At 46.6% G+C, this 25,359-nt stretch overlaps 5 protein-coding genes across 15 annotated transcripts in view; 2 read left to right on the top strand and 3 right to left on the bottom strand.

Annotated features, from left to right (window-relative positions):
• The first annotated feature begins 286 nt into the window (after positions 1 to 286).
• Positions 287 to 9,791, top strand: LOC118510022. The gene is made up of 8 exons (XM_036051409.1): positions 287 to 435; positions 499 to 647; positions 715 to 2,534; positions 3,489 to 3,581; positions 4,342 to 4,400; positions 4,472 to 6,509; positions 7,462 to 7,640; positions 7,741 to 9,791. Exons 1-8 carry the CDS (start codon positions 417 to 419, stop codon positions 9,789 to 9,791), a joined length of 6,408 nt encoding a protein of 2,135 aa, XP_035907302.1. The 5' UTR covers positions 287 to 416.
• On the bottom strand, positions 2,728 to 4,316 carry LOC118511692 (immunoglobulin-binding protein 1). The gene is made up of 3 exons (XM_036055093.1): positions 3,983 to 4,316; positions 3,700 to 3,908; positions 2,728 to 3,609 (listed from the first exon to the last, which is right to left on the bottom strand). Exons 1-3 carry the CDS (start codon positions 4,106 to 4,108, stop codon positions 2,838 to 2,840), a joined length of 1,107 nt encoding a protein of 368 aa, XP_035910986.1. The 5' UTR covers positions 4,109 to 4,316; the 3' UTR covers positions 2,728 to 2,837.
• LOC118511691 (zinc finger protein 497-like) lies at positions 4,321 to 6,537 on the top strand. Its single transcript, XM_036055092.1, has 2 exons — positions 4,321 to 4,400; positions 4,472 to 6,537. The coding sequence occupies exons 1-2, from the start codon at positions 4,382 to 4,384 to the stop codon at positions 6,511 to 6,513; spliced, it is 2,061 nt and encodes a 686-aa protein (XP_035910985.1). The 5' UTR covers positions 4,321 to 4,381; the 3' UTR covers positions 6,514 to 6,537.
• A 200-nt stretch (positions 9,792 to 9,991) lies between the features above and the next one.
• LOC118511694 (guanine nucleotide exchange factor MSS4 homolog) lies at positions 9,992 to 11,153 on the bottom strand. 2 transcript variants are annotated; one of them, XR_004906170.1, is made up of 3 exons: positions 10,819 to 11,151; positions 10,425 to 10,743; positions 9,992 to 10,365 (listed from the first exon to the last, which is right to left on the bottom strand). XR_004906170.1 is itself a non-coding variant. In XM_036055094.1 (2 exons), exons 1-2 carry the CDS (start codon positions 10,954 to 10,956, stop codon positions 10,495 to 10,497), a joined length of 387 nt encoding a protein of 128 aa, XP_035910987.1. In that variant the 5' UTR covers positions 10,957 to 11,153; the 3' UTR covers positions 9,992 to 10,494. The 2 variants fall into 2 exon arrangements, 1 of the variants encoding a protein (XP_035910987.1); XM_036055094.1 differs by having other exon boundaries at positions 9,992 to 10,743; positions 10,819 to 11,153.
• Positions 11,154 to 11,597: 444 nt separating this feature from the next.
• LOC118511688 (paxillin) overlaps positions 11,598 to 25,359 on the bottom strand; it is a 56,246-nt gene continuing 42,484 nt past the window's right edge. For 7 of the 10 annotated variants that reach the window (XM_036055085.1, XM_036055086.1, XM_036055081.1 and 4 more), the window contains 3 exons: positions 18,917 to 19,327; positions 18,603 to 18,833; positions 11,622 to 13,149 (listed from right to left, as the gene is read on the bottom strand). In XM_036055085.1, the coding sequence (XP_035910978.1) occupies positions 12,883 to 13,149; positions 18,603 to 18,833; positions 18,917 to 19,327 (909 nt within the window). In that variant the 3' untranslated portion in view covers positions 11,622 to 12,882. Of the gene's footprint in view, positions 13,150 to 17,251; positions 18,446 to 18,602; positions 18,834 to 18,916; positions 19,328 to 19,430; positions 19,586 to 25,359 lie in introns of those variants that run through there. The other 3 variants (XM_036055088.1, XM_036055078.1, XM_036055087.1) reach the window with 3 other exon arrangements.

The following is a 25,359-nucleotide window of genomic DNA, read 5'->3' as shown; positions in this document are numbered from 1 at the left end:
AATAAAATGTGCGATTATGCTATGCGGTTATTACGGAGAATATTGAATAAAAATACACCTATAAACAAAATTAATTTTAATTTACTATTTTAGTCAGCTTTCGTCTGAAAATATTATATTGTATTATATATTGTAAATGAAAAAAAATACTAGATTCGTTTTCGCTGTACGTATAAACTGAACTTAAGGCCTTATCCTGCAGCTAGGTCAGTACAGCTTCCGACACCAAACGAACGCGTTCCGTTCTGCTCTATCAACCTTGACAAAGATGGCGCCCAAACTTCCCCCGCCTTATTCCCTGTCAACCGTGATGTAATGACGCAGGAAAGTCAAAGCGCAGCGCAAGGTACAGCAAAGCAGAGAGCAGTGACGCCTCGAATCAAAATAAAATTCACTATCCACAATCGATACTAAAGATGTCTGCCGAATGTTCTGGTGAGTTTTGACCCGTGGCGTCGAGAGTTCGTCGCGAAGCTGACCGTGTTTTGATTGTTGTAGATACGCACAGCAAAAGGAAGCTGCTACTGTACCGCGATTTGTTTTGTCGAATATGTCTACAATACAGCAAGGGTGCGTTGATCCCGATCGATGCAGAGATAAAGAAGACAACACTGCTCGATATGTTTATTCAGCTCACCACGATCGAGGTAAGTGGTCAACGGCGCTGCCTGTGCCGATGGACGATTGAATGGCCCTTTTTTCTTCCTCGAACAGCATGAACATAATGATGCATTTCCAAGGTTTATGTGTGAGCAGTGTGTCAGCAAGCTGACCCTGGCGTACAGTATCCGCGAGGAGTTTATAGCGCAAACCGAGCTGCTGCTGAAGTTGGTTGTCCAGAAGCAAATCATCAAGTACTATGAACAGTTTCCGCTGGAGGAGCGAGTGTCTGTCGACGGGTCGAAGGCGGCGAAAGGGTCAGCAAAGCCAGCTCCTTCCAGCAACCCAGCGAATGAGGCAAAAGCCAGTGAAAAAATCCTTGCAAAGATGGTTAGCACCAAACGGAAGGTACTGCTCCCGAACGTAAAGCCCGAGCAGTTGGTGATGAAGGAAGAACCAAAGGTGGAAATCGAAACGGAAGAGGCAGGAGATGGTTTGAACGATTCAAACCCACCGCCGCAAGAGGATTTCAATTTTGCCGACTTTTCGAACGATTGGGATTCGTCCAGCACCACGTCGATCGACGAGGACGATTGGAGCTACAGTCTCAATCCGATCACGCCGCAAAAGTTGGCCGAACTAACACCGGCCCGACCCTTCCGGCGCAAATACCCGAATGCAGGGGGACGCAAACGTGCCAAACAGTCGCCAACAGAGTCCCAGCAGGAAGTGAAGGAAGAGAAAAAGATAAGACAAAATCAGTTTTCCACCACGACGTGCTACATCTGCGACACGAAGCATGAGTCGATCGAGCAGCGCGATGATCACTTCCGGCATCACATCCACATGCTGCCGTACGAATGCACGGAGTGCATTGCCGACCCGCCGCTGGAAGATTCGCCCGTAAAAGACGAGCAGCAACCGGCCGCCAAGCACATTGTGCTGCGCAGCGTCATCCAGCTGAACAGTCACATGATGATGCACACGATGCCGCACAAATGCGAACACTGCTACAGGCGGTTCACGTCGACGTATCTGCTGCATCACCACACGTGGAACTATCACGAGCACTCGAAGGAGGGACTGACGTGCGAATGGTGCGGCAAACGGTACTACACCCGGCGTCCGTTCCAGGAGCACGTAAGACGCCACAAGCAGGTTGTTGCGGAACGGTTCAAGTGCGAGACGTGCGGTCGAACGTTCGGTTCGAATGCGCTGCTCCGGCGCCACATTATGGTGCACACCGGGGAACGTAACCACAAATGCACCTACTGTCCGAGGCGGTTTAGTCGCCGGTGCAATCTGCTCGACCATTTGCGCCTGCATACCGGTGAACGGTGCCACAAGTGCAGCGAGTGTCCACAAACGTTCAACTCCAAGGCATCGCTCGAGAAGCATCAGCGGAACTATCACAGCGAGCATGCCGGCGCGATACCGCCCAAGGGTGATCGGAACATTTACACCCTTCAATCGGACGGCTCCCGGCTGTATCGCTGCAAGTCGGAGGGGTGCACCTTTACGAGCGTTTCCAGCACGATTATGACCCAGCACCGGTTGCGGCACAACAAGCCGTGTGTTTGCGAGGAGTGTGGTCAACGGTTTGTCGCGCCCAAGTACGTCCGTAAGCACATGAATCTGATGCATTCGGGTAAACCGAGAAAACCGTACCAGCGGACGAACGCCGGTGCTAGCGGTGCACTGAAGGAAGCGAAGGAGGAGATCATAGAGGAGTCCTCGCCGGCCGAGCTGAGCGCGGACGATTCGCTGATCCAAGAGGTGAAGCTGGACGAGGAGATGCAAACGGAGGAGGAGGAGGTGGCCTGGCCAAAGGTGAAGGACAACATCATACGTACCGAGTGGAATGCGGGCGATCTGAACGTTGTGCGGGAGTATGTGGTTGAGTTTGTGGAAGATTCCAAGGAGATTGAGATATAAAGGTGGTGTAAAAAGAAAATTGAGAGAGCAAAAAGGGTAGAGGAGTAGAGTCCCTCGACAACACTTTTGATCGAAGCATCCGTTGCTATGAAATTCCTAGCAACCTCGCTTTCGAGCAATACTAAGGTGGAAAATGTATACAATTCGAATGCCTCAAAACGTTGGCAATTATAAAACAAAACACAATCACACTTTACGCACGCAGCTCCGTGGGCTGATTTCGATTGCTTCTCTCTATTCGATAGCGACGGCACTCCGTTGTGAAACAAATGAGTAAAAATAAATGGGATATATCCAACGCCTTAGCTACGATTGTACCGGTTCCCTTCACCGCGCCGATGTTCATCCTTGAACTCGTCCTTCGCTCGCTGGCGCGCCAAATATTCCTCATCATCGCGCTCGATAAGCTTCTCCTGTTCCTCGTCTTCCCGATCCTGTTCGGCTGCATTGTCCATGTGCACCTTGTTCATGAGCGAGTTCTTGTTCACTTCCTTCATCTTTTCCGGGTCTGGGAAAATTCCTTCCGCTACGCGTTGTTCGTAAAACTCAGCCACCGTCATCGTCGGCAGACTGGGATAGCCTTTACCGTAGACCGCTTTCTGTACCGCGTCCCGGGTAATGATGATGGGTTTGAGCGGTTGCACTGGACGCTTTTTCGTGGCGAGTCTCAGCGCCCCTTCCCCGAGCTCGTTATCGCCCTCTTCATCGCGCTGCTTCGCGGCCGCCACGAACTGTAGCATCTGCTTTTCGCGGCCAATACTTTCTAGCTCGTCCTGCGATTCGATGATGGCCGATTTAAGCAGCGAAAGGAAAAATTCACGCTTCGTCTCATCGTCGATCTTTGCCTCCGACTGTTCCACCACGTACCGCAACTGTTTAATCTTCTCGTCCAGCTCTTTCTTTTCTTGAAATTTACGAATCTTTTCATTTCGCTGCTGTCCCATACGTTGCAGTTCGCGTATTTTGTCGCTCGATGCGCCACCGGGCACTAGGGAAAGTTCGGCCAGCGCTGAATCACTGTCCCTGTCGGGCGTCTCGTACAGTCGGTAATTTTCACAGCGCGCCAGAAAATCCCTACAAACCGTGTACCGGGAGGGAAAGGGAAAAGAAGAGACAATTTCGTTCATTAGCTCATAAATTGTGGGTTAAGGAAATAAAACTTACTTAAAGTAAACTTCTGCCACTTCCACAACTTCCGCCCGGTTTACGTTGCACAGCCGCAGCGTCATGGTGCCGAGAAAGTAGGGAAGCAGAAAGTAGCGCAGATTTTCCGTTGGAATTTCTTCGTACGATTCGTTGGTGCTGAACATTCCGACGAGGCTCACGAGTCGTGTAGCATCCTCGAACAGGCCGATGGCTTTCTTTACTGCCACCTAAAAGGATAGGAAAATGATTCCCAAAGTCCGGAGAAAGACAGTAGGGTGAAGTTCAGCCTGTTGATGCTCACCTGAAATTCGGGTGCATTTGAGGGGATGGTCGTGTTTTCATCCAAGCGGTTCATGGCGTTGTATCCTTCGTCGTAAATTTCGGTCAGCTTGCGGTCAAGCGGTATTTCGTTCGCTGCTTCCGACATTTCGATGCTTTCGGTGCTTTCGGTGACCGGTGCGATTTTAACGTTTAGAACTCCTTCGTACGGTACAATATCACCCAAAAATACGAACCATAAACTAGCAGCACGGAAAGAGTACGCGTAATCGAAAGCTATTGTTTTGGTCTGGTAGATTCTCACAAACCACGCACACGCGGTTGTTATATGCGATGTGAATTCGGGTGAGCTGTTCTCTATACACCTTGCGTGAATGACAGCCGGTTGGTGACAGTTGGATGTTTGTTTACTTTTGAAACGATGGAATTGCAAGCGGAAGGTAAATTATTCGCTCGTATCAGCTTTAGATTTTATTTGTTTAGCAACTGTTTGTGCTTTTTTCATCTTCAGATGCATCCTGTCCAATGGAAACTTGTTGTACGTCATCGAGGAAAGCCGTACTACGCCGGTTCTGTCGGCTTTGCATGCGCGAACATCCGTTTCTGCTCCCTTTCGATGCGAAGCTAAACGAAAACACGATCGCCAATATGCTCGAGCGATTGTTGGGCGCATTTAGGCTGGAACAAACACCGAATCTACCGGACGGAGTCTGTCCACGCTGTGTGACGAAGCTGGACTATGCATACCACGTACAGAAAGAGTTGGTACGCAATGAGCATCGGTTGAGACACTACCAGCAGGAGGGCAATCTGCTGTCGAAGTTGTTTGAATATCAAACCCAAATCACTGTTTCGAAGGCAACCTACACGGACCGCATGATGGAAGAGCACGGTGACGGGTTGCTGGCAGAAAGAATCATGGTTGATGATAGCTATGACGCACCGAACATGCGTGAGGCCGAATCAACGGCTGCCACTTTGTTCGACACGCTGGAACCTCCTGCCCAGTGGGCTGTTGTGGCCTGTGACTGTCCACCGAAGCCGGCAGCACGTTTTCCAAGGCGGACTGTACGCCCCACTAGCTCCGTGCGTCCCCCAAAGCAAACGCTACTCAATCGACGTGTATTGCGCACGAAATTCGGTGCAGAAAATCCAACCGATGTGATCGTAACACCCATCGACCCTTGCAAATGTTACATATGCAATACCGTGCTGGAAACAGAGGAAGCACAAAGGGACCATCTGGTGGAGCATGTGAATATGCTGCCACACACGTGCCCCCAATGTTCGCGGGATGGTGAACAGGGCGAAGAAACGAATAATCCACCACTAACCTCGCTGGCAATGTTGCAGCGCCACTATCGAATGCATTCGTATCCACTGCAGTGTCCGCACTGTCCACAACGGTTCCGGAAGCATGCGTCGATTTACGCACACGTTCGCTACCGGCACGAACTGTTTGATAATCCGGAAGGATACACGTGTGACATATGTGGCGTCACGATGCGATACCGGCCCTCGTTCCGTTACCACATGCGTATTCACTATCACGAGCAGATGGGAACGTTCAAATGCCAGTACTGTGATCGTGTTTTTGGCACACGAGCCCGGCTAGAGCGGCACGAGCGGGTGCATACTGGCGAACGACCGTACGCATGCCATCTGTGCCCGAAAACGTTCATTCATTCGGGCCAGCTAGCGACACACATATCGCGCCATAACAATGAACGCGGTCACCTGTGTGCCCAGTGCGGGAAAGCGTTCCTGAGCAAGGCCATGTTGCGACAGCATCAGGAGTCACACGAAACGCACTCAACGCGGAAGGTTTCCACTACGTACAAAATGCGGCCACGACCGTGTCAGTATGCCGGCTGTAATCACTTGGCTCGAACGTATCATGCCTACTACCTGCATCGGTTACGGCACGAAATGGCCCATCGGTGTGACGTCTGTGGTCGACGCTTTGCACGAGATTGTGAAATGAGACGGCATCGGCGTATCTACCACTCGTCCGAACACCCGTTCAAATGTGAGCAGTGCAGCAAAACGTTCCTTAGCTCGCAAAGCTACCGGGAGCATATGGATTCGCACGCCAACTTGCGCCGGTTTGAGTGTGATATTTGTGACAAAAAGTTTGTACGTCGACGCAATCTGGTCAATCATCGTATGTCCCATAGCAACGCTCGCCCGTACCGGTGCGAGGATTGCGATAGCGCGACGTTCAAGTACAAGAGCGATTTGAACCGACACCGGAAAGACAAGCATGGGCAGCAAGCGGAGCAGGAAGCTGATACGCTGACGCGAGACGGAGGCGTTGCCGTGGCGGAACAGATTGTGCTGCTGAACGAGGAAGATCCCGTGATGGATGGAATGCTCATAGAAAATGTACCGGAAGGTATATTGATAAATGAGGACATTGAGCTGGACGGGACGTACGGCGAAGTGATAGAAACGGTGGAAGAGTCCATCGTCGTGGAGCAACCGATTGTTAGCTTCGGTATCGATGAGGTGACCAAGGAGGAATATATTATAGAATATATTAACCATGGGTAAATGGCAAGAAATCGTTTGACTGGACATATTGCTTGTTTGTTGTCCTCGTTACATATCTATGTTCCCAGGAGAGGCTAGAAAGACTACGACAACTTTTACTAATTGACTATCACGTTCACTTGTGTACTATTTCAGCGATCTTGGTCTACAGATATCTTAAAACATGCTGTTGGGCTATTATGCTGCTACACGAGTCGCTCTTATTTCCTATTCAGTAAATAAAATAATTTATTAAAAACGGATTTTATAGCGAGCTTTAGAAAGCGGGGAGTTTCTCAGGTGTTCCGGATCCGATCCAAATTTTTAGTTTTATCCATCTTGACTGGTTCGTGGCCCTGTTTTCCAACAGTATCAATTTGCTCTTCCTGCACTTGACCATTCGCTCTCTCTCTCTTTAGGGTCTTTAGCGCCATCTAGCGCTTGGGATTGAAACCTCCACGGATTATCGACCGAATAACCAGATGATAGGCAGCCGTTATATAAAAGGACGGCAGTTACCTGAACCGTATTGCAAACGTGCCAACAATTCCTTAATTTTTCTTAGGATGTTAAATGTTGTAGCCAGAGACATATTGTTCAACCCGCCAAATACTTAATATCTCTGGCTACTCAAGTCGTAAACCGAGTTCTCGACGGGATTGATGAAGTGGTCGTAATTCAGTCTTTAGCCATCCATTGTTTAGTCAATTCAACACCATAATAGCCATCAAAGCACTAAATAAAGTGGCTCGGTGTTTAAGAGCACGTAATTTTAACGAGCTTTTCAAATGTTCGTTACAAAAATTCAAACCAATCAAAATGCGTACTCGCTGGCAGCACTGCCAGAGAAATGACGTTTCAACAGCGACAGAAAGCATGATGGCGTCGACGTCAAGATCGATAGAAGTTGCGTCCTTGCTGCAGCACAATACACGGTGAATGAATGCAAAAAGATAGTGTTTTCCTTTAACTTGGGCGTTGTTGGTTTGTTTTGATAAAGTGGTTTACAACGTGCACACTGCACTGTGCACCTTTGCTGCTCGAAATGGACACACCGAACGCGTTAAAGCACAGCGGCAGCGGTACTCCGAGCGCGTCATCGTCAGCCGAGCGCAAAGCGCCAATTGACGGAAAGCTCCCTGCAGAAGGTGGGACGGTGTTGCATATCTTAGCTCACCACAGCTACTGTGAACCTTATCCAATTTGTTTCACCGGTTAAATTAACGCATGCAAACTCTTCCGTTACAGTATCGTCCGACGAGTTTTGTCGAATATGTTTGCTGCGGGCACCGGATCTGAAGCCGCTGCTGGAGCGCGTGGACGGTGTGATGATTCCGGAAATGCTGTACAAGCTGTGTGGGCGCCAGATTGAGGTGCAGGATGGTTATCCACGCAGCATCTGCCAGCGGTGCTTTTGTCAGCTGGACTGTGCGTACCGGTTTCTGAACGAGTTTCACCAGCAGGATGAACGGTTGCGCAGCTTCTATTGGAGCGGTTGCGTCGCGAAGAAGCTGCAGGAGTATCAGCCCGAGGGCAACGAAACGGTACACAAACGAATGGGTGAGCTGATGGAGCGCCACAGCGATCTGTTTGACCGGCAGGAGCAGCAGCAGCAAGAGCCGGAGCCGGCAAAGGAGATGTGCAACAAACAGACCAATACGTCGGTCATACAGCCAACGATGGTTGACGCCAGTACGGCTACGGAACGGGAGAATGTTAATCTGCAGCTCGTCAAAACGGAGGAAGACACGGAGGATGACACGCTGCTGGAGCATTACGTCGTGGACGAAGAGAACGAGGAATCGTACCTTGATTACAGTATCGATAGCACGGAATCAATGACGAAGGAGGAGCAGCAGCGGCAGCTGCAGGTGGTGGAAATGAAGATAGATGTGCTGCAGTCGGTGGACGATACGGATTCTTGCATTGACGAAAAGCCCCGCAAAAAGAAAATCTCACAGCAGGCCCGATACATGTCCCAGCGTCGTAGGGAAGCGAGAGTACAACAGGCCTCGCCCGAGACGGCGATGGAAGAAAGTATCCCGACCGATACGGATAACGATCAGGCGCAGGGCGATCAGGTACTGTACGAAGAAACCGATCCGGAGGACGTGCTGGAGGAAGGAGACGAGGACATGTTCGACAAGCTGCGGTGTTACATCTGCGACGCAAACGAGCCAACGGAAGAATTGTTGGAAAATCATCTCGATATGCACAGCACAATGCTACCGTACGAATGTACCGTGTGTCTGGTGGACGGTGCCACGCCACGTGCGATCAAAACCGTCTCCTCCCTGCAAAACCACTTCCGCTCGCACCGGTACCCACACTGGTGCGAAGTTTGTGGCAAACGGTTCCTGCGCAAATTGCAGCTGGCAAGGCACAAGCACACCCACATGGACAATCTGTTCGTGTGCGATGAATGTGGCCGCGGGTTTACGCACAAGAAGAGCTGGCAAAATCACACGAAACGCCACACGGCCCTGCGCTCGGAGGTGTACAAATGTGGAACGTGCGGCAAAGCGTTCGGCAACAAGGCACGGCTGGAACGGCATATGCGCCTGCACACGGGCGATAAGCCGCACGGGTGCAAGTACTGCGAGAAACGCTTCTACGACCGTCACCAGCTGCAGTGCCACACGGAGAAACACTTCCGGGACATGGCTTGCCGGTGTGAGTACTGTGGCGAAACGTTCCAGGGCATCAAGAAGCTCGACGCTCACAAGCAAGAACAGCATCTGACCGGCAAGGAGCTGGAAGAGTTTCTGGAGAAGCAGTCGAAGCGAGCGTCCAAGCGGCAGGCTAGCCTGAAGGACAATCTCTGCCCGTACCCGAACTGTAACTATGTGGCTAAAACGTACGGCGCGATGTACGTGCACAAGCGCTCGAAGCATCTGACCGGACATCAGTGCGAGATCTGTAACAAATCGTTCGCCTTCCTGAACCAGTACCAGGTGCACATGAAGCTGCACACGGGCGAGAAACCGTTTCAGTGTGAAATTTGTGGCCGTAGCTTCCGGCGCGGGTTCAGCTACCGGGAGCATATGGAGATGCACAACTCGGAAACGAACTACAACTGCCCGACGTGCAACAAAAGCTTCAAGCGGCCGCGCTATCTGCAGGCGCACATGCTCACGCACACGTCGGTGCGTAAATTTTCGTGCGAAATCTGTGGCAACGCGTACAAGACGAATGGGGAGCTGAAGAAGCACAACAAGAACAAGCACGGGCTGGACATTTTGGAGCAGGACGTGGTGATCGAGTCCGAGGAGCAGTCGTTCATCGTGGAGTACGTTTAGGGCAAGGGGCGATGAGCTGAGCAGTTCGTAGAAGGATGGATTGAATCATTGGTAGTGCATCCACATCCGCCGGTTTGTCCACCAATGCGCCAGCAATTCAATTCACCGTGTATAGTAAGATACTGTACAGGACAGGTCAGTAAAGACTTTCAAGTTTCGGAGGCAGTTCATGCAGAAGGGCGTATATTAGAAAACCTAGCTTATGTTTAGAAATAGTGCAGAAGAAATAATTTAATAAAGGAATCGATATTGCCCCACATACTGATTTCAAACGGACGGCTTATGAGTTTTGGAAGATCAAATATTCTAAACATAGTACTCAAATGTTCTATCTTTACATTTACTGTTGAATAAAGTTGACGTAGTTAGTACAAACAAGGAACATTGTAGTAAAATTATCTACAGCCCAGATCTAAACTTATCTTAGTAAAAATAAGCGATTTCAAGAGCTGGTCTGAAGAAGCGTTTCGCGGCATTGATTTAAGATAAAGTGATGGCAAATCCAAGTCAAGCAAAAGGATCGTAAAATTCATTTAATTTTTTGATTTCGTACCGTCCCTCAAAAGAAAATGACCTGCAACCGAAATGCATTCTTTGGAGATAAAGATAAATAAGGTGGCGAAAAATATTTACCGTTGAGGCTTTTATTTGTGACCAGCTTCCATACCGTGTGCGATGTTACTACCTCCGCATCCGACCCATCTCACACATGCTGAACGCGTGCGAGCGCAATGTACGATTTCTTCGTTTCCAAATCGTGGTACCCAATCGGGCCAAGCTCACAGTCCGCACAGGTGAGATATTTGCGGTTGTCGACCGTGTTGCTGAATCCTATGTTTTCGAACGTGTACATATCCTTCACCATCCAAAAGTCCTTCAACGTTTCGCTCGCAAAAACTTCCTCCTTGTCCACAGCTGTTTGGCGTTTTTGCTTTGCCACTGGGAGGTCGTACTGAAAGCGGAGCATAATGGGACCACATTAAGGCTGCGACCGCGATGGGACTTTAGCGCTTGTCTTGCTACGTACCGCTGTACTGTCGAAATCGCTGTTGGCCGCTCTCAGAATCAACGAACCACAATGAAGACATTTCACGTTCGTTCTGTTCTTGCCATCCTCACCGATCAGTGTGGAATAGTCGGCCGGTGTTGGACTTTCGCTTGCCATTGTATATGTAGGTATCGAACAAACCACTTTACAGTAAACTGCTTCTTTGCATAATAGATTGCACGGTAATTACATCCACTCACCGAACGGCACAGAGTTACGCGGCAAGTGGTACTAGAACGTGTGCGAATACAGCTTTTGAGGGCAAAAATAGATGTAAACAGTGTTGTTTTGTTTTCCGTTCGCTGCGAGCTGTCAAAACCAGGGCTCTGCGTTGCTCCTCCCATTTGCTTCCTCCACAAATGTCAGTGCGGGGTAATTTCACCTGTCAATGGGGTAGGAATGTGAATAGCCCAGAAATTTAAATTTGAACGTTGCGTGCGTGTTGAGGTAATTGTGGTGAAAAAAATCAATCAAAAACGAGTTTCAGTTATTAATTCCATAGTGGCGACATTATATGATAGAGAGGAATACGATACGGAATTCACAAAAGGTTCAGCAGATAAAACATCTAAATTGTAGCTCAACATGTTAAATGATAAGCCAGCGCACTAGCAACGAATTCCAAGATCGCTGTTTAGAAATGATTGGGATTCGTTCAGAATAATTTCTTTCGCTTTTACCACGGTTTCATCGAACACCTGGCGTATCCGGGCGGGCCCTTAACGTCTGTTCAAAATGTTTACGGATATCCGATCTAATTTGCTAGTTTTCCACATCCGGCACACGGTTTATTTGAACGAACAAAGTTCAAAGTTTTATTGGCATGTTACAATAATGATTTAGTTTAAACGAATTGGCTTCCATTCTGCTTTTTTTTATCTCCCGTCACTCCACTCAATACCATCAATACGCACCCCGATTCGGCCGAAGAAATTCGGGTGGAAATGGCAAGCGGTTTGCAAAGTGGTGCATATCGTGTTATCATGTGTTATCATCACACACTAACCTTTTTGTGTATCATTAATTAGAACGTTGACTATTTATTACACCCCGGAATTGGCAATGCTAGTTTTCGCTTTTGCTTTTGCTGTTGCTGTAACGATAGAGTTAGGAAACTTTGTAACGCGTTTCAACACAAACTTAAGAAGATACGCTCCAGATACGTGGCGCGATCGTGACGTGCAACAGGGTTAATATAATACGGACTTTCTTTTTTACGTACACAGAAGGGCGGGGTGTGAGACCCACCAGCTGTGCTAAACAGTTCAGATTATGCCAGAGCTATCTATCCATCCACTCAGGTCCTTCCTATCATGTACTGTTCCCTAGCTCAAGCTGTTCGTTGATAAGTTTGTGCATATACCCTAAGAAGACAAACGAACGTACCGTACATATCTTTCTATTCGATCGGCAGCCTTCTTCTGCCTAGTTTTAAACACGGACAACAAACCCAGTTACAGACGAATGCATAATTATCATTTTGCGGTTAGTTTCAACTTCAACACACATATGTTTTGTTTTGTCAGGTTTATCAATAAACAGAAAACTTAAATTGGTTTAGAAGGTGGGCCACGTGCTGTGCGGTGAATCGGCGGTGTTCAAGAAGCAAGACACCATTTTGAATTTTATACGGTTATACCCTAACCTGATTAAATTATTAATTGACGCACTAGCGCTTCCAAATCTATTGGCAGAGAACCGTTTTGTTTTTCTTTGTCAAAAACTAAGGAGAAATAAGCAGAAGAGCATTTTAAATGTAATTAAAAGTAAAAAAAAAAAAATACATATATCTAGCTACAGTCCAAACTAGTGCTAGGGCTAGAAACGTGTGTCGTTGTGCAGAGCACAGCAGACAATTTGAAAGATCCGGAAGACAGTTGAAGTGTAAGTAGTAGTAGTAGTTGTAGTTAAAGATTGGCAGAGAGAAGAGAGGGAATAGTATCCAGTTACGCGCAGGACACATGTCGTGGGACCTGTTCGTGTGTACGAAAGGGGATCTCGCACGTACATCATTCGGTCTCGGTGCTACCAGTTCTAAAGCCCCTAGCCAAACAGCTTATCGAAGCACTGATGACAGTAGGGCTTATCGTTCTGCTCCTTGAAGGTGCCCTTGTTCAGCTGCTTCAGACAGAAGGCGCACACGAAATGCTCCGGGTGGAATTTCTTAAACATTGCCGTAATGCAACGGCCGGTAATTGGTTTGGAGCAACCGGCACAGAGCGATCCTCGCTTTGCGTGATAGTGCGTCTCACAGTACGGCAATCCTTCGTGATCGAAGAACGAACCACCGTGGAACGGTTCGCGACAATCCTGCGGGGGAAAAGAAGAGCAAAGAACGTGTGCATTAGATTTTGTGACGATTGAATGGATGTATCTAATACTGCATGAGCTTAATGAAGAATTATTATTAATAATCCCAATTAGTGTAGACCTCGTTCTACGCTAATTTAAATCGGTTTCTAATTGACCGTTGAAATCATTGGCAGCTGCTAGTTACTACCCGTGCTAGAAACGACTGTACTTTGTTGCTAAAGCGTGCACATTTTTAAAAGTATGTGTTGTTGATTGGCTCTGGTAGATTCTATTGCGATTTAACCCGTTTTAAACCGCAAAGTGAGAGGACTTTCTTTTAGAAATTGTTTAAGATGATGATTGTCGACTTAGAATTACTGTTATACAATTTGTTATTTGAAAAAAAGAATCTACTTCAAGTCATTTTAATTTTAAACGGCAAAAAACGACGAAAAATTCAGATTTGAGGGGACTTTTAAGGAGGACTAATTCTGAGCATGGACCTTGATGGGAATCTCCTATACAACACGTTATGGTAATGAGAGTGCTTTGAGGATACGAGAAGATCTATACGATAACGAGGAGTAGTGGTAGCCTTAGCCCTATAGACGTTCAAACAATGAGGACGCTTGGGAGACGGTGTTAATTGGACGAAGAGGACTATTCTGCTACGAGGTCTCTTGACAAGAAATATGCCTTCAATGTGTAGGATTTTTGGGAGATGCTGTCCTTCGAATGTTGGATGACGAGGTCTTTTGAAAGACGTAGACCCTTTAACGACAAAACTTTTCATGTGTCTGGGAAGAAGAGAATGTCTACGATGTCTCTTGGTAGATCGTCATCTGTGAGGTCTTTTGTTAGTAAAGTCTCTTCCAACTACGAGGACTCTTGGAAGATGGAATCCCTTGTAGCCTTTGGAAGGCGAGGCTCTGATAAAGCTGAAGTCTAAAGGAGGTCCATTGGACGAAGAGGCCTCCTCTACTACGAGGTCTCTCGGAGGAAGAGGTTTGGTAGAGAACTGTTGGAGTATAAAGTTGAATGGGGACCCTTCGACGAAAAAGTCCCCCAGAGGCGGAATAAATATGGAATATTCTTAGAAGTTTGAGTTATGTTTTGTCATTGTCTACTGTTTTCCTAACTTTAATTTTTTTCCTAATTCTGTTCTTTCTATTAAATTATTCCACAAATGTTGTCCTCTTCGTCTCTGTTCTTTGCTCTTAGGCTTATTTGTTTTATCTTACTATTTTCGTTCTCAGCTACTAGCGCTTCGTTGAGAGTCTTAGTCATAAAGACAAAAAAATCTTAGTTGCTGAATTCTGGTAGAAAAAATAGGCCAAACAAATGCTTGAACAGAATGGCAAAGCAAAATTGTAAAAATCCTACGCAAATTGTAAACTAAGCAGACCTATCAGTACCATCGTAAAGGATGATACGTCCATCGCTAACTAAGTTCACAGTTGGCCTTCCAATCAAGGATAACAAGAGTGTCACTAGGTTAACGCGTCTGACCCACCAACCATATCATTCGCATTTCCGAGGGACATCATTAAGGCAACTCCAACCGAACGCTGCCAGTAACCCTTCTGGATCAACTCACCGTCGAAGAGAAAAAGAAATGATGAATATTCCAAGTGTACACAAAATCAGGTCCATCTAAGCGTGGAACCAGAACCGTGCTCACTTTGGTGAACTTGTATGCTTAAGTGGGGGTCGCTTACACTTGTTGCGAGCAGCAGGACCACTAATGCCAAATAAGTGAATGACTGAGAATGAAAACAAAATCTTTTGCTCGTCTATAAATATCTGCACCATCGGGGTTTAAGCCATTTCCATCTTCCTCTGTAGAGGCAAGCCAGGTAAGGCTGGTAGGTTGCTGGGGAAGGTTTGCTCTGCCCCCAAAGCTACACTCACACAAATCCATCCGCAGTGCGTCGGTTTGCTTTACGCTCCTCTAATGTCGGATTCGGTCGAGTGGGAGGAAAGTAAATTTTCCGCTCCCAAACAAGTGTACCAGTTCCGGACGAAATCTGGTTTCCGTCCCGAGTGTTGTGTGAGTGTGTGTGTTTTTTTTCTTCGTTCTCGATTTCCCTTGGCCACACTTCAAAAGTCGGAAGTTGTCAACACCGAAGATCTTTTGCTTCAAAGTGATCGCTAGTGGGTGGGTGGGCGTCTGGCTACAAACTGGCAACCGTATTTTTAGGACCTTCCACCATCATTGCTCGGTTTTGTTGTACGTCCTGCTGCTGCCGCTGCTGCTGAGCGTTGCCAAAACCAGTGTCGAGATCAATAGGAAAATTGTCCATGTGAGCCGAAAGATAGTTTTTGTTGGATTGATGTTTGGTGGTCATTTCATGTCGTTGTTTGTTTTGTGTAGTTTTCAGTCGTCGCTAAGGTCCTAGTCACGTTTATTTGTACATGGGGCTAAATTGTTTTAAATTTGAAGTTAAACTCTTGGCACTATATCGATAACCAAATGATGAATATCGCACACGATCAGCACGATAATGGGATCAAAAATTGCCTATCATTGCGCTAAAAGAAGCTGTTTGCAATTTAAACAACGCCACACGTTTTCAAATATATCCCAAGATATCCACCTGGGTCAAAGTTCCACAACGATAAAGCCTCCTGGCTATTACACTTCTCCAGAAGTCAAACGAAGTGACTCGCTATTTCCAACTTCTTAGCTCAAGAATATAATTTCATAACAAGACATTGACATTGGTGTGTTTGGTCAGATTACTTCTTCTTTCTTGGCCTAACGACCGCTTAAGTCATGCCTCAGCACTGGCATTTTTGGCTTACTAGACTTATTGCCACCGCATATTTGGATGGTCAGTCCTTACTATGGGAGAACGGCCCAGATATGATTTGAACCCCGGACCTGCCGTGTGCAGACCGTGTCGCCAGTGAGGTTAGATTACAAAGTCACTTAAAAATCCACAAACCACATGGCGGAACACTGTAGTGTCAGTAGTTCTAAGTTTTGGTCAAAAATAGTCTTGAGCTAAGCGGCTTAAAATAGTATAGTCCTGAAGCTACAATAATCTGTTTTTTTTTTCCCTAAATACGGTAAAAGTATGTGGTATTTAAAAAATAACCCCACTTAGAATGTAGTTGTTTGATCAATCGATCAATCATCAATGAAGGTGAGGTAAGATCAGCTACTTGTCTAATAATTCTTTGCTGGAGGTGTGAAAACCGTCGAAAGTCACATACCCCAATAGGAATTCAACCACATTTTTAAATGCCTGACTGAAACATCACACACCCCCACGATTGGGATTTCAATTGCTAGTAGACACAATACATGGAAGAATGTATACATTAAAAATATTTCATGTGATAACAACACATCTTCACGAGTTCAGTTCCGTATGGTCCACGATGCTAACAAGCGGCTGGTTTCAGTGATGACATAATTTTCGTTGGCCACCAACTGTGTCTGTGTCTTATCATGTCTTTGTCGTGCCTCCATACTGAGGCCTTCAAAAAAAAAAAAAAAAAAAAAAACTCCAATTTTGCACTATTAATCATTGAGCCGATGAAGAAGTCTCTAAAAGTAGACCACTTTCTGGGGATATGGAGCAACAAAAAAGTGAGATCCTCATAATGACTGCTCATAGCAATTAGTACGCCCTTTTCCACTGCCCGCCTTAAGCCCGTGAGCATATTACATCATTGCCCGTGTCTGGAATATCACACCGTGTAAGGGGCGTGACACGGTTATGGTTCGACGGGTTCTCACTGTTGCTCACCCCGTCGTCATGGGTCGTTCCAAAGAGAGTAAACAAAATCGTCTGGTAGTAGGGTATCTCACATGGATGGAGACGTCTGGTGGCTCGTAGAATTCATCAGTCCCGGAATGAACGCGTGTCAACAGAGCGACGGTTCACAGTTCTTCGGGTGTGTGCGTCCGTCTAGGGCATGTCAATGACGTCATCCTCAACAGGATGAGGTCACCCAATTCTGGGTGACCAAAAATCAAAACAAACCAAAAACAAAACCAAAAAAAAGTGCCATACGCACGCAAGCAAAACACGCGTCTCAAGGCCGCAGAGCAAGACAACACACGATGCACGATAAACGCGCTTCGCGAAAGTCATTTGTTTTTGAATAGTATTTTGTTTTGGTTTTGTTTTGTGTTTTTTTTGTGTGTGTTTATTATCGTCTTGTTTTTATCGCTCTTTATTTACAATATACATTTAACAATATATTAGAATGAAAGGATAGAAAATGGTATGATGCCGCTTTGAAAAATTGTTTACGCAAAGCCTTTTGGTATGGTTAAGCTAAAGTTGCCAGGGTAAGGTAGGTAAGTGTTTCTTTCACGTAGTCGAAACGTTCTGTGGTCAGTTCTATGGTCGCATACCGCTACTGTATCCCGTGCACATCATCCAGATATATTTTGGATGTTGCGCCGGAGCGTCCATCTGTCTGCGGGCGCCACATTTGTCTTGTCATGTAGTAAAGGACATTCTGTGTGTTTTTTTTTCTACCGTGTGTAAATGATATTAAGATAAACAGGGGTAAGGGCTCTGCATCAAGGGAAAGACTAGAAACTTGACCTTCACACGAAAGAGAAAATGCTACAAGGGTGAGATATGGGATGGCACTGGGAAGCGTTGATGTGATGTGTGACACGTTCCGCCGAAAGCGCGTAGTGCACGGGGCTGAAAATAGTTGCATGATGCTGCTGCTGCTGCTGCTTCTGCTGTCCACAACGCGTTTCGGGCGCACATGTGGTTGGACAAAAAATATAAAAAAATAATGTAGGTCATCTCGGGTCTTCAGCACGGCAGGACGGATGATTCCCGATGGCCGAGGATGGGTGGCGGCATTGGTCGATTGATTTACACCACGGGAACGAAGCACGATCGGTCGGGTTGCCGCGGACGGTAGGCCGTCGTGTTGATGGAGTTTTAAGCCGGCACTAATCAAGAAGTTCTATTTTTAAACTACGATGCCAATCATCGCCGGATCATCATCCGCCACTTCTTAACCGGATATTGCATCATTGCGAGTTCGGTCGGTGGCGTTGTGATAAGTTGTTCATCCTTCCGCCACCCGCCAACAACGCGTCAGTTCCGCTCCTTAAGTGTTCGCGGCGCGGCAAAAACCAATCGACCAACGGCCAAACGTATCATCCTCGCCACCGGAGAGTGTCACAACAAAGCGGGTTAGGGCAGAGCGTGCGATGCCACTAAGCTTGTCGCGCTATTTACTCGTCCTCATCGGCGCCAACACACCCGGGACAGACGGGTTTGCCTTCCATTGCGTAGAACGACTTGCCGGTGACCGGATTCGAGCAGTCCTATAAATAAAATCGATTACTACTGATCTACACGCCACCGGAAAGATATGCTGGAACGGATATCTTTTCCACCCTGATCAGAAGAACTTGACTCATTTAGGAGAAAACAGACGTAACCCATTTAAAAACTAGCTCGCACGCGAATCGGAGAACTTACCCGACACACAAAACAATCCGGATGCCATTGGCTGTTCAGGGCGGAGATGTAGTTCTCCATGATGGCCCGGTTGCAACCGTTACACTTCGGCGCGAACATGTCGAAGTAGTCGTTGCGGCAGTACGGTTTACCGTCGCGCTCGTGGAATCCATCCTCGCCGAACTGTTGACCGCACTGGGCACAGAAGAAGTGTTCCGTGTGCCACGTTTTCTCGAGCGCTGTGACACATTTCTAAGCGAGAAAAGGGTGAGAGAAATTTGGGGAACATTCAAAACAATAATTGTCACGGCGAAAAAAATCCCCACAACACATACATCCAGAATCGGTCCATTGCAGTAGGCGCACCGTGGGCTGAACAGGTTGTGATAGTCAGGCTCACAGTACGGGTTGCCGTCGCGTTCGAAGAAGTTCCGCGTGCCAAGCTCCTGGTTGCAGTGGCTGCAGGTAAAGTGCTCCGGGTGCCACGTTTTGCCGAGCGCCGTTATCACCTGGCCGACGATCGGTTTGTCGCAGGCATTGCAGCAGCCCTTCTGCGTTGTGTTCACACCCTGGCGGCTCATGTCGGCGGTCAGATTACCGAGCATAGAATCGAGCTGATCGGACGACGGTGGCAAGTGTTCGGTGGTCGATACCGTCGTCAGCGTACTCTGATAGTGCGAGGTGCCCTGGTTCGGCTTCGCGTAATCCGTCACCGACTGGTGCTGATGCGAGGTCCCGGCACTGATCTGGTGTGGGGGGCAAGATAGAAAGCAAAAGAGACCGTTTTTTAGCAACCGCTAGTTACCTTCAGGAGAATCCTTCCATGCTTTAGTGTCTCAAAAGACAAACCTCTTCTCTACGTGCGAACGAAAACGAATTCGACTGGACGGCTGGACGTGAGCGCTTACAATATTCCTTCGGATTGACTAGGTGTTGCCGCGATGCGGTCTCAATGTGAACTGAGCAGTGCCGTCCGTTCGATCTACTACTATTACCAGCCTGTGTGGTCAGAGGATGGTAACGGATGGGGAGAGGGATGCCGCGTGCGATGGCGTCGATGATGAGGGGTGGTATTTTGCACCCCATCACCCCCACAAACACACACACACGTATGCATCGTACGAGATTGGCACCCGGTTCGTTCGTTCTCGCTTGCACTTGCGAAGCGGTTTTGTTTTCCATCCAAAGTCGCCCAATCGGCCCAACAAGGGAGGATCATCATTCGTCGTGGCGTGTGCGAACGGGTGGTGCGCGGACGTTTACAGTCGCTTTTAAAAACCACCGTTTGGAGCGAATTGCACACAACCACACACACACACATACACACACACGTTAAGGGGTGTTCAATTTCGCGGTGTGGCGCTACCCTTTTGGTTCTCCCTGGACGGCGCGCGTGGTTCGTCGTTCCGCGAATCGAATAGTTATAATAGAAGATGACGCTCTACCACTCGCGAACGGGGAAGCCGAGAAGCTAGAGAGGGATTGTTTTTACACGCAATTCGAATGGAGAAGAGCTAGAAAAATGGTTTTACGTTCAAGGGCAGCTTGGTAAAGGAAATGCACAACACCACGGACGCGGCTTAGGCTGGATAGATGGATGGATGGAACGGTTCAGATTCCAGGGGGCCCAACCAAAAATGGCCTGGATGTCCATACATCCCATGCACACACAAACCAAAAAAGCGTATAGGGAGTATAGGGTGGCTGATCGATAGCGCAGGGATCGATTGGAAAGGTGCGATACATGATCGAGACGGTTTAAATTTCTCCCATTCTTCAGCACAGTGAACGCGATTTTCGGGATTCTGTTTATTGTTTTGTGCTTGTGGAAGCACACAGCATTTTAAATGCAGTCACTTCACTCATCACTTTAGCCGACTCGATCGATACCGAAATGGGGGATGGCGATTAAGATTTTAAACAGATTTTTCCTTTCACCGAGACAGTTTGATGGGTCTGCCTAAGTGGGGAGCGTTATCTGGTTTAAGTGGAGCACATTTAAATCTTCTAATGAGATTCATTATTAGACGTGGACGTAAAAGAGGGGTTTTATTAGCAGTTTAGCCTTAAGTTGAATTCATAGTGGGGGCCCACAAACTGCGGCTTACGTCACCGCGGCACAACTGATAGGAGGCGTAATTTAATACACTTTATTGGTTATTATTTACTAAGCTGGGTGCGATAATATCAAGCTCATAAATCGTGAGGCTCAAAACAAAATCAGCAATCAGTGTTGAAGGTTAAACTAGAGCCCTAAGAACGCTAGCAAATGTTATTGATCATGTGAAAGCAATTTACATGATAAGCCATCTGGCAAACGAAACATTGCGATGATTACATTGACTGTAGTAGTTGTGTCCATCATCATGGGGTGGTCCAATGCAATTCTTGGCCTCTCTTCTAAACGAACCAGAGCAAATAGAAACCATAACAAATATGATTTAACAACGCTTTATTTAGACGCGCGTCTGACTGACGAAGGCGTCCTATTTTTAAACCGCCGTTCAAATCGAAACCGTTTAACCGAAATGCTTCGGTAAATTGTCACATTCCCCGTAAACCGATTTGATTCATCATCAATAACAACGCCCTTAGGATGGGGATTGTTCTATATGATCTTGATGATAAAAATTCTTTCGTGATGCACCTTTTCTATCCCATAAAAAAAGAATATTTTTTCATTTTCCCCCTCACAAAAACTCGTGCAACCAAAAATCTTGGCCGACGTTCTCCCTCGGCTCGATCGGGTCTTTCACCGATCCTCGAACCAAGCACCACCTTTCAGCCGACCGATATCTTCTTTTGCACTCATGTCGGTCGGGGTCCGATTTTGCCATGTCCATGAGCCGGAAAAACAGTAACGCGCCGTGTGCAGCCGTGAGAGCAGAGACACCATCCCATACGGCCGCCATCGTGCGCCATACTCAACACACGCGGTGAAAACTTTAAGCCAAGATCAGTGTGGGTTAGTGCTGTGTGCGGTGTGCTACTACGCAAACATACGCGATCGCGTCGAGCACCGTGGAGGTTGGGAATTGTCTCAAATGGCGCAAAATCAAGCAAAGGTACTTTTGAATGAGCTACAAAAGTAAATGTCGACGGGAGAGGAAGAACGTAAGCGGCAACCGCTCCATTCATCAGGAATCAGGCGATTTGATTACGATTGCCGGAGGGGCTTTAGGGGGGGAGTTATTTTTCCATTAAATTGAAAAACAGACATCCGATTTGGGGATGGATTTTCCTTTTTTTCTAATTACCATGCCACAGATATGGTGCGGCTAGTGTATACAATTGCGAGTAAGAAGATTAAAGATATTTTTTTATGAAGAGAATCGGTTTCTTAATTCTTAACGGCTAGGAAACCAATTTTGCTCCAGTTTTGCTCGTTATGTTAAGAGTCCGTCAGGTGAATTGTGACTCTATCCAGATGCGATCTGAAGCAAGTACCACTTTAACGATGTATCATTAATAATATTTTTCCTAGGTAAGGCCGATCGATCGGCAAGAGTATTTTTTCCACTAGTAACACTCTGCTCTGCTGAAGCAACACTCTGCTGAAAAGCAGACACACAGGCCCATAAAAGCGTCGTCCCCTAGAGTCGCGAGTGCTAAAATAAGAAAAACAGATGATCGATTTAGCAGCATCGATCAATAGAACGCGCAGACTGCGTTGGCGTGGCGATGGATGATGGAGATCATCCAGTGTTCTTATATGGAGATTTAAATAATTTGGAACCCATTCGTCTAGCCTGGTAGTAGTATGTAGTCAGCGGTGGCACATAGTCACCCGCAATATGATTGATGCAAAATGATCGTACATAGCTACAGTACCGAAGATTAAGTTTACCAAAAATCTGCCCCTATTGACCTATAAACCGTGTTAGGATCTTGTGGGTGGATCGTTCAGACGCTTATGGTCATCGGGATCAACATAATAATTGAGACGAGAAAAGGCGCTTGCTTATGTTAATCGGAGAACCTTCAGTTCGGTCCCATTCGGTAACCATATTTGGTACCTTTACAGCTAATCATTTTAAGGCTGTTTTATTCATTGAACGATATTTTTTAAATAATTTATTTCAATGCGTACCATAATATGTAAATCAATCGCTAATGAGTCACTTATTTTAAATTTTCAACACGTGTTGATACTTGAATTTTACAAAAATTATTAACAGCACAAAGAGTAAAATTTTTTCTAACCAAACAATGTATCTTTGATTAAGAAAACACACACCCCGTCTAATTTGATCGAAGCTGGACAGAAAGCTAGGCTAGCCCCATATTGTGCTGATGAGTCATCACAACGCTCGGGCCATCTATAAAGTGTGCTATAATAAAAGTCAATTCATGTGTGTATCGTAAGCAAGACGGATCCCCCATCTATCTCTATCTTTCTCTCCCCGGGAGAAGGGTGGAGTATTCACATGTTGGTAGATTTGCATTCACGCGAGGCGCCACGGGTGTGGTTGGTCAGGTTTTGATGCGCAAAATGTAATAATGCACAGTGCAGTTGTGCATCTGTACGCATGTTTGTGGAAACCCTTGAATGTCACCAACTTCTCTAATTTATCTGTTCTCACTAAGCCATACTAAGTTTCATTTTTAATTACATTTTTCGTAGAAGTTTAGTTACAAAAAAGACTTAAACTTTGAAATTGTTAGATAGTTTAATGTTTAACATCCGATAAATGAAGGTAAACACTGCGAAGGATTGTTTAGAGAACACCCTTAGCCAGACAAACCTATCTTCGAATGCGGCACAAAACCGCAGTGAGACAACGTGCCGCCACGCACACCCACAGGCCGGCCAACACAAACGTTCGCTCCTCAATCAAGCGGAGACGATGCGCAAAATGATACTGTCGGCGGTCGGTATCATCCACACGATTGCCTTTGCATTTATCGATTAGTCGACTGAAGCGTGTTCCGCACGGGCACGTATTCGCTAAAAGCTCTTGTTTACGAAGGTACTTAGTGGGCCCTTTTTCGTCTTACAAGCGCCAATTTCAGGGTCATGTCGCGTCGTACCGAAGGCGCCCAAACACTTGCATTATCCATCCGGCAGCAGGTAGCAGGTTTTATCGATGCCCTTCGGCAAGGATGAATGCACACACGTCCCCTGTGCTTCGGCGCATACTTTGATTCCCTCCGCTTTGGTTCCTTAAAAGGGGACGACCATCTTGCGCCCCAAAATGGCCACCCAGCCAGGATTGCATGCCAAACAACAATTGTTTCCCGACCTCGCTCACAGTCCGACCGATCGCGATTCGCACTTTCTTTGGTGGCCACCGGCGGGTAGTCCCTTTATGGGGAATTACTGGCATCGGGAACACCATGTGCATTCGGACGCACGGTAAAGAACAATATGCACCGGAGCAGTGGCATATGACATCATGCATCGGTACGGACACAATGAACAAAAACAATAAATTCCCCATGAAATGGAGTATGGAATGAACACGAGCAGTTCTACACTCTTGCACTCAGATGTTTTGAAAAATTTTCCCACAAATGTGTGTGTTGTTGGCCTTTACTGGCACTTGTGGCGAATCATTTCACAAATCAACAAGCCGTCACCTTAGATGTTACGGTTGGTTTCTAATGAAAGCAAGAACTAGTTTGTGCGCGTGACACTGCACGAGCTACGACCAAGTATTTAACTTTCGCGACTCTTTCACGACTCTTGACATATTTAATTTACTAGCAGCACCAATAATTAGCCGCGTGCTTTGCGTTGGCGACTTTGCAGGTGGTAAGGTGCAAATGATGCACAGTAGTAAATCGTAAACTTGTGAAACATTGTTGAAACCATTTAAAGGTGAACTTGGGCCAAAAGTGTGAATAAATAATTCATACATGCTCTTAATTTAAAAAGATGGTTTTTTGTTTGGAGTTTTTCTAAAAAGTTTCTACTGTATTCTTTTCACAGTCAAGTTTGCGTATAGTTTGGACCGTTTGTCCCGCCAGTTATAGCGATGGCATGGTTAATAAAATTAATATTACAACCACGCGAATTAGACCACAACAGCGGGGACGAGTCTACCGATCCCTTTGCACCTTTTTTGCTCCTGTTAATTAATGTGTGCAGTAGATGGCAAGCCCGTGCCGCACGACGGCCGAGAAGAAAGACACATAAACCACACACCGAAACAACAACGACCGTAATAAATGAGTATCTAAACGACGACAGCACATCGACTGAAGCGCGTCGCTGTCTGCCTTCCTCGTTGCTAATGCGGACTAGGCTAACATTTCGCACCGTATGCGCCGCCGCCCGTATCTGTCGGCCACTCTCGTGGGGATGGGGGACTTGTGCGAACGGTCGGAGACAGATTTACAAACTACAAATGATATATCGGATCCATTTCAATTGATGTCTATTAAGATGTCCACACGCAAGTTCGAGGTTGCACGATCCTCGCTCTTCGGTTCGGTTCCGGTTTTTAAGTCAAGGCAAGGCAAGCATTCGTTAAATAATTTTTCATCCCCACATTCGGCGCCTTGTTCCACCGAAATTGTAATCTGTCACGTGTCGGTTTAAAGGACAGGATTAAATCGTGCGATGTTTAATAAAAATAATTACGAGCCCCTAGCGTATATTCCTATCATTTTTGAATTTTCACACGATTCTACACTAGCAAATATGGTACATTGTTTGAGTTAAAAAACTATGAATAAAAAATTTCTAATCTTGCCATCCAAAATTATAAAATTAATCGCAATAATGACAGTTCCGCTGTTGCAATTACCTCAGTATAAATGTCTTGTAAACCGA

The sequence above is a fragment of the Anopheles stephensi genome, chromosome 3 (genome assembly GCF_013141755.1).
Source record: "Anopheles stephensi strain Indian chromosome 3, UCI_ANSTEP_V1.0, whole genome shotgun sequence".
Lineage (NCBI taxonomy): Eukaryota > Metazoa > Arthropoda > Insecta > Diptera > Culicidae > Anopheles > Anopheles stephensi.
This window is presented reverse-complemented; position numbering and strand designations above follow the sequence as displayed.

Coding starts and splice junctions, on each gene's coding strand:
- LOC118511692 (XM_036055093.1), bottom strand. CDS start 4,108: ATGTCGGAAGCAGCGAACGAAATACCGCTTGACCGCAAGCTGACCGAA. Junction 3,909..3,982: donor CAAATGCACCCGAATTTCAG/GTGAGCATCAAC, acceptor CTATCCTTTTAG/GTGGCAGTAAAGAAAGCCAT. Junction 3,610..3,699: donor GTGGCAGAAGTTTACTTTAA/GTAAGTTTTATT, acceptor CACGGTTTGTAG/GGATTTTCTGGCGCGCTGTG.
- LOC118510022 (XM_036051409.1), top strand. Junction 6,510..7,461: donor ATAGAATATATTAACCATGG/GTAAATGGCAAG, acceptor TGTTTTCCTTTA/ACTTGGGCGTTGTTGGTTTG. Junction 7,641..7,740: donor CGGAAAGCTCCCTGCAGAAG/GTGGGACGGTGT, acceptor CTTCCGTTACAG/TATCGTCCGACGAGTTTTGT.
- LOC118511694 (XM_036055094.1), bottom strand. CDS start 10,956: ATGGCAAGCGAAAGTCCAACACCGGCCGACTATTCCACACTGATCGGT. Junction 10,744..10,818: donor GCGATTTCGACAGTACAGCG/GTACGTAGCAAG, acceptor CTCCGCTTTCAG/TACGACCTCCCAGTGGCAAA.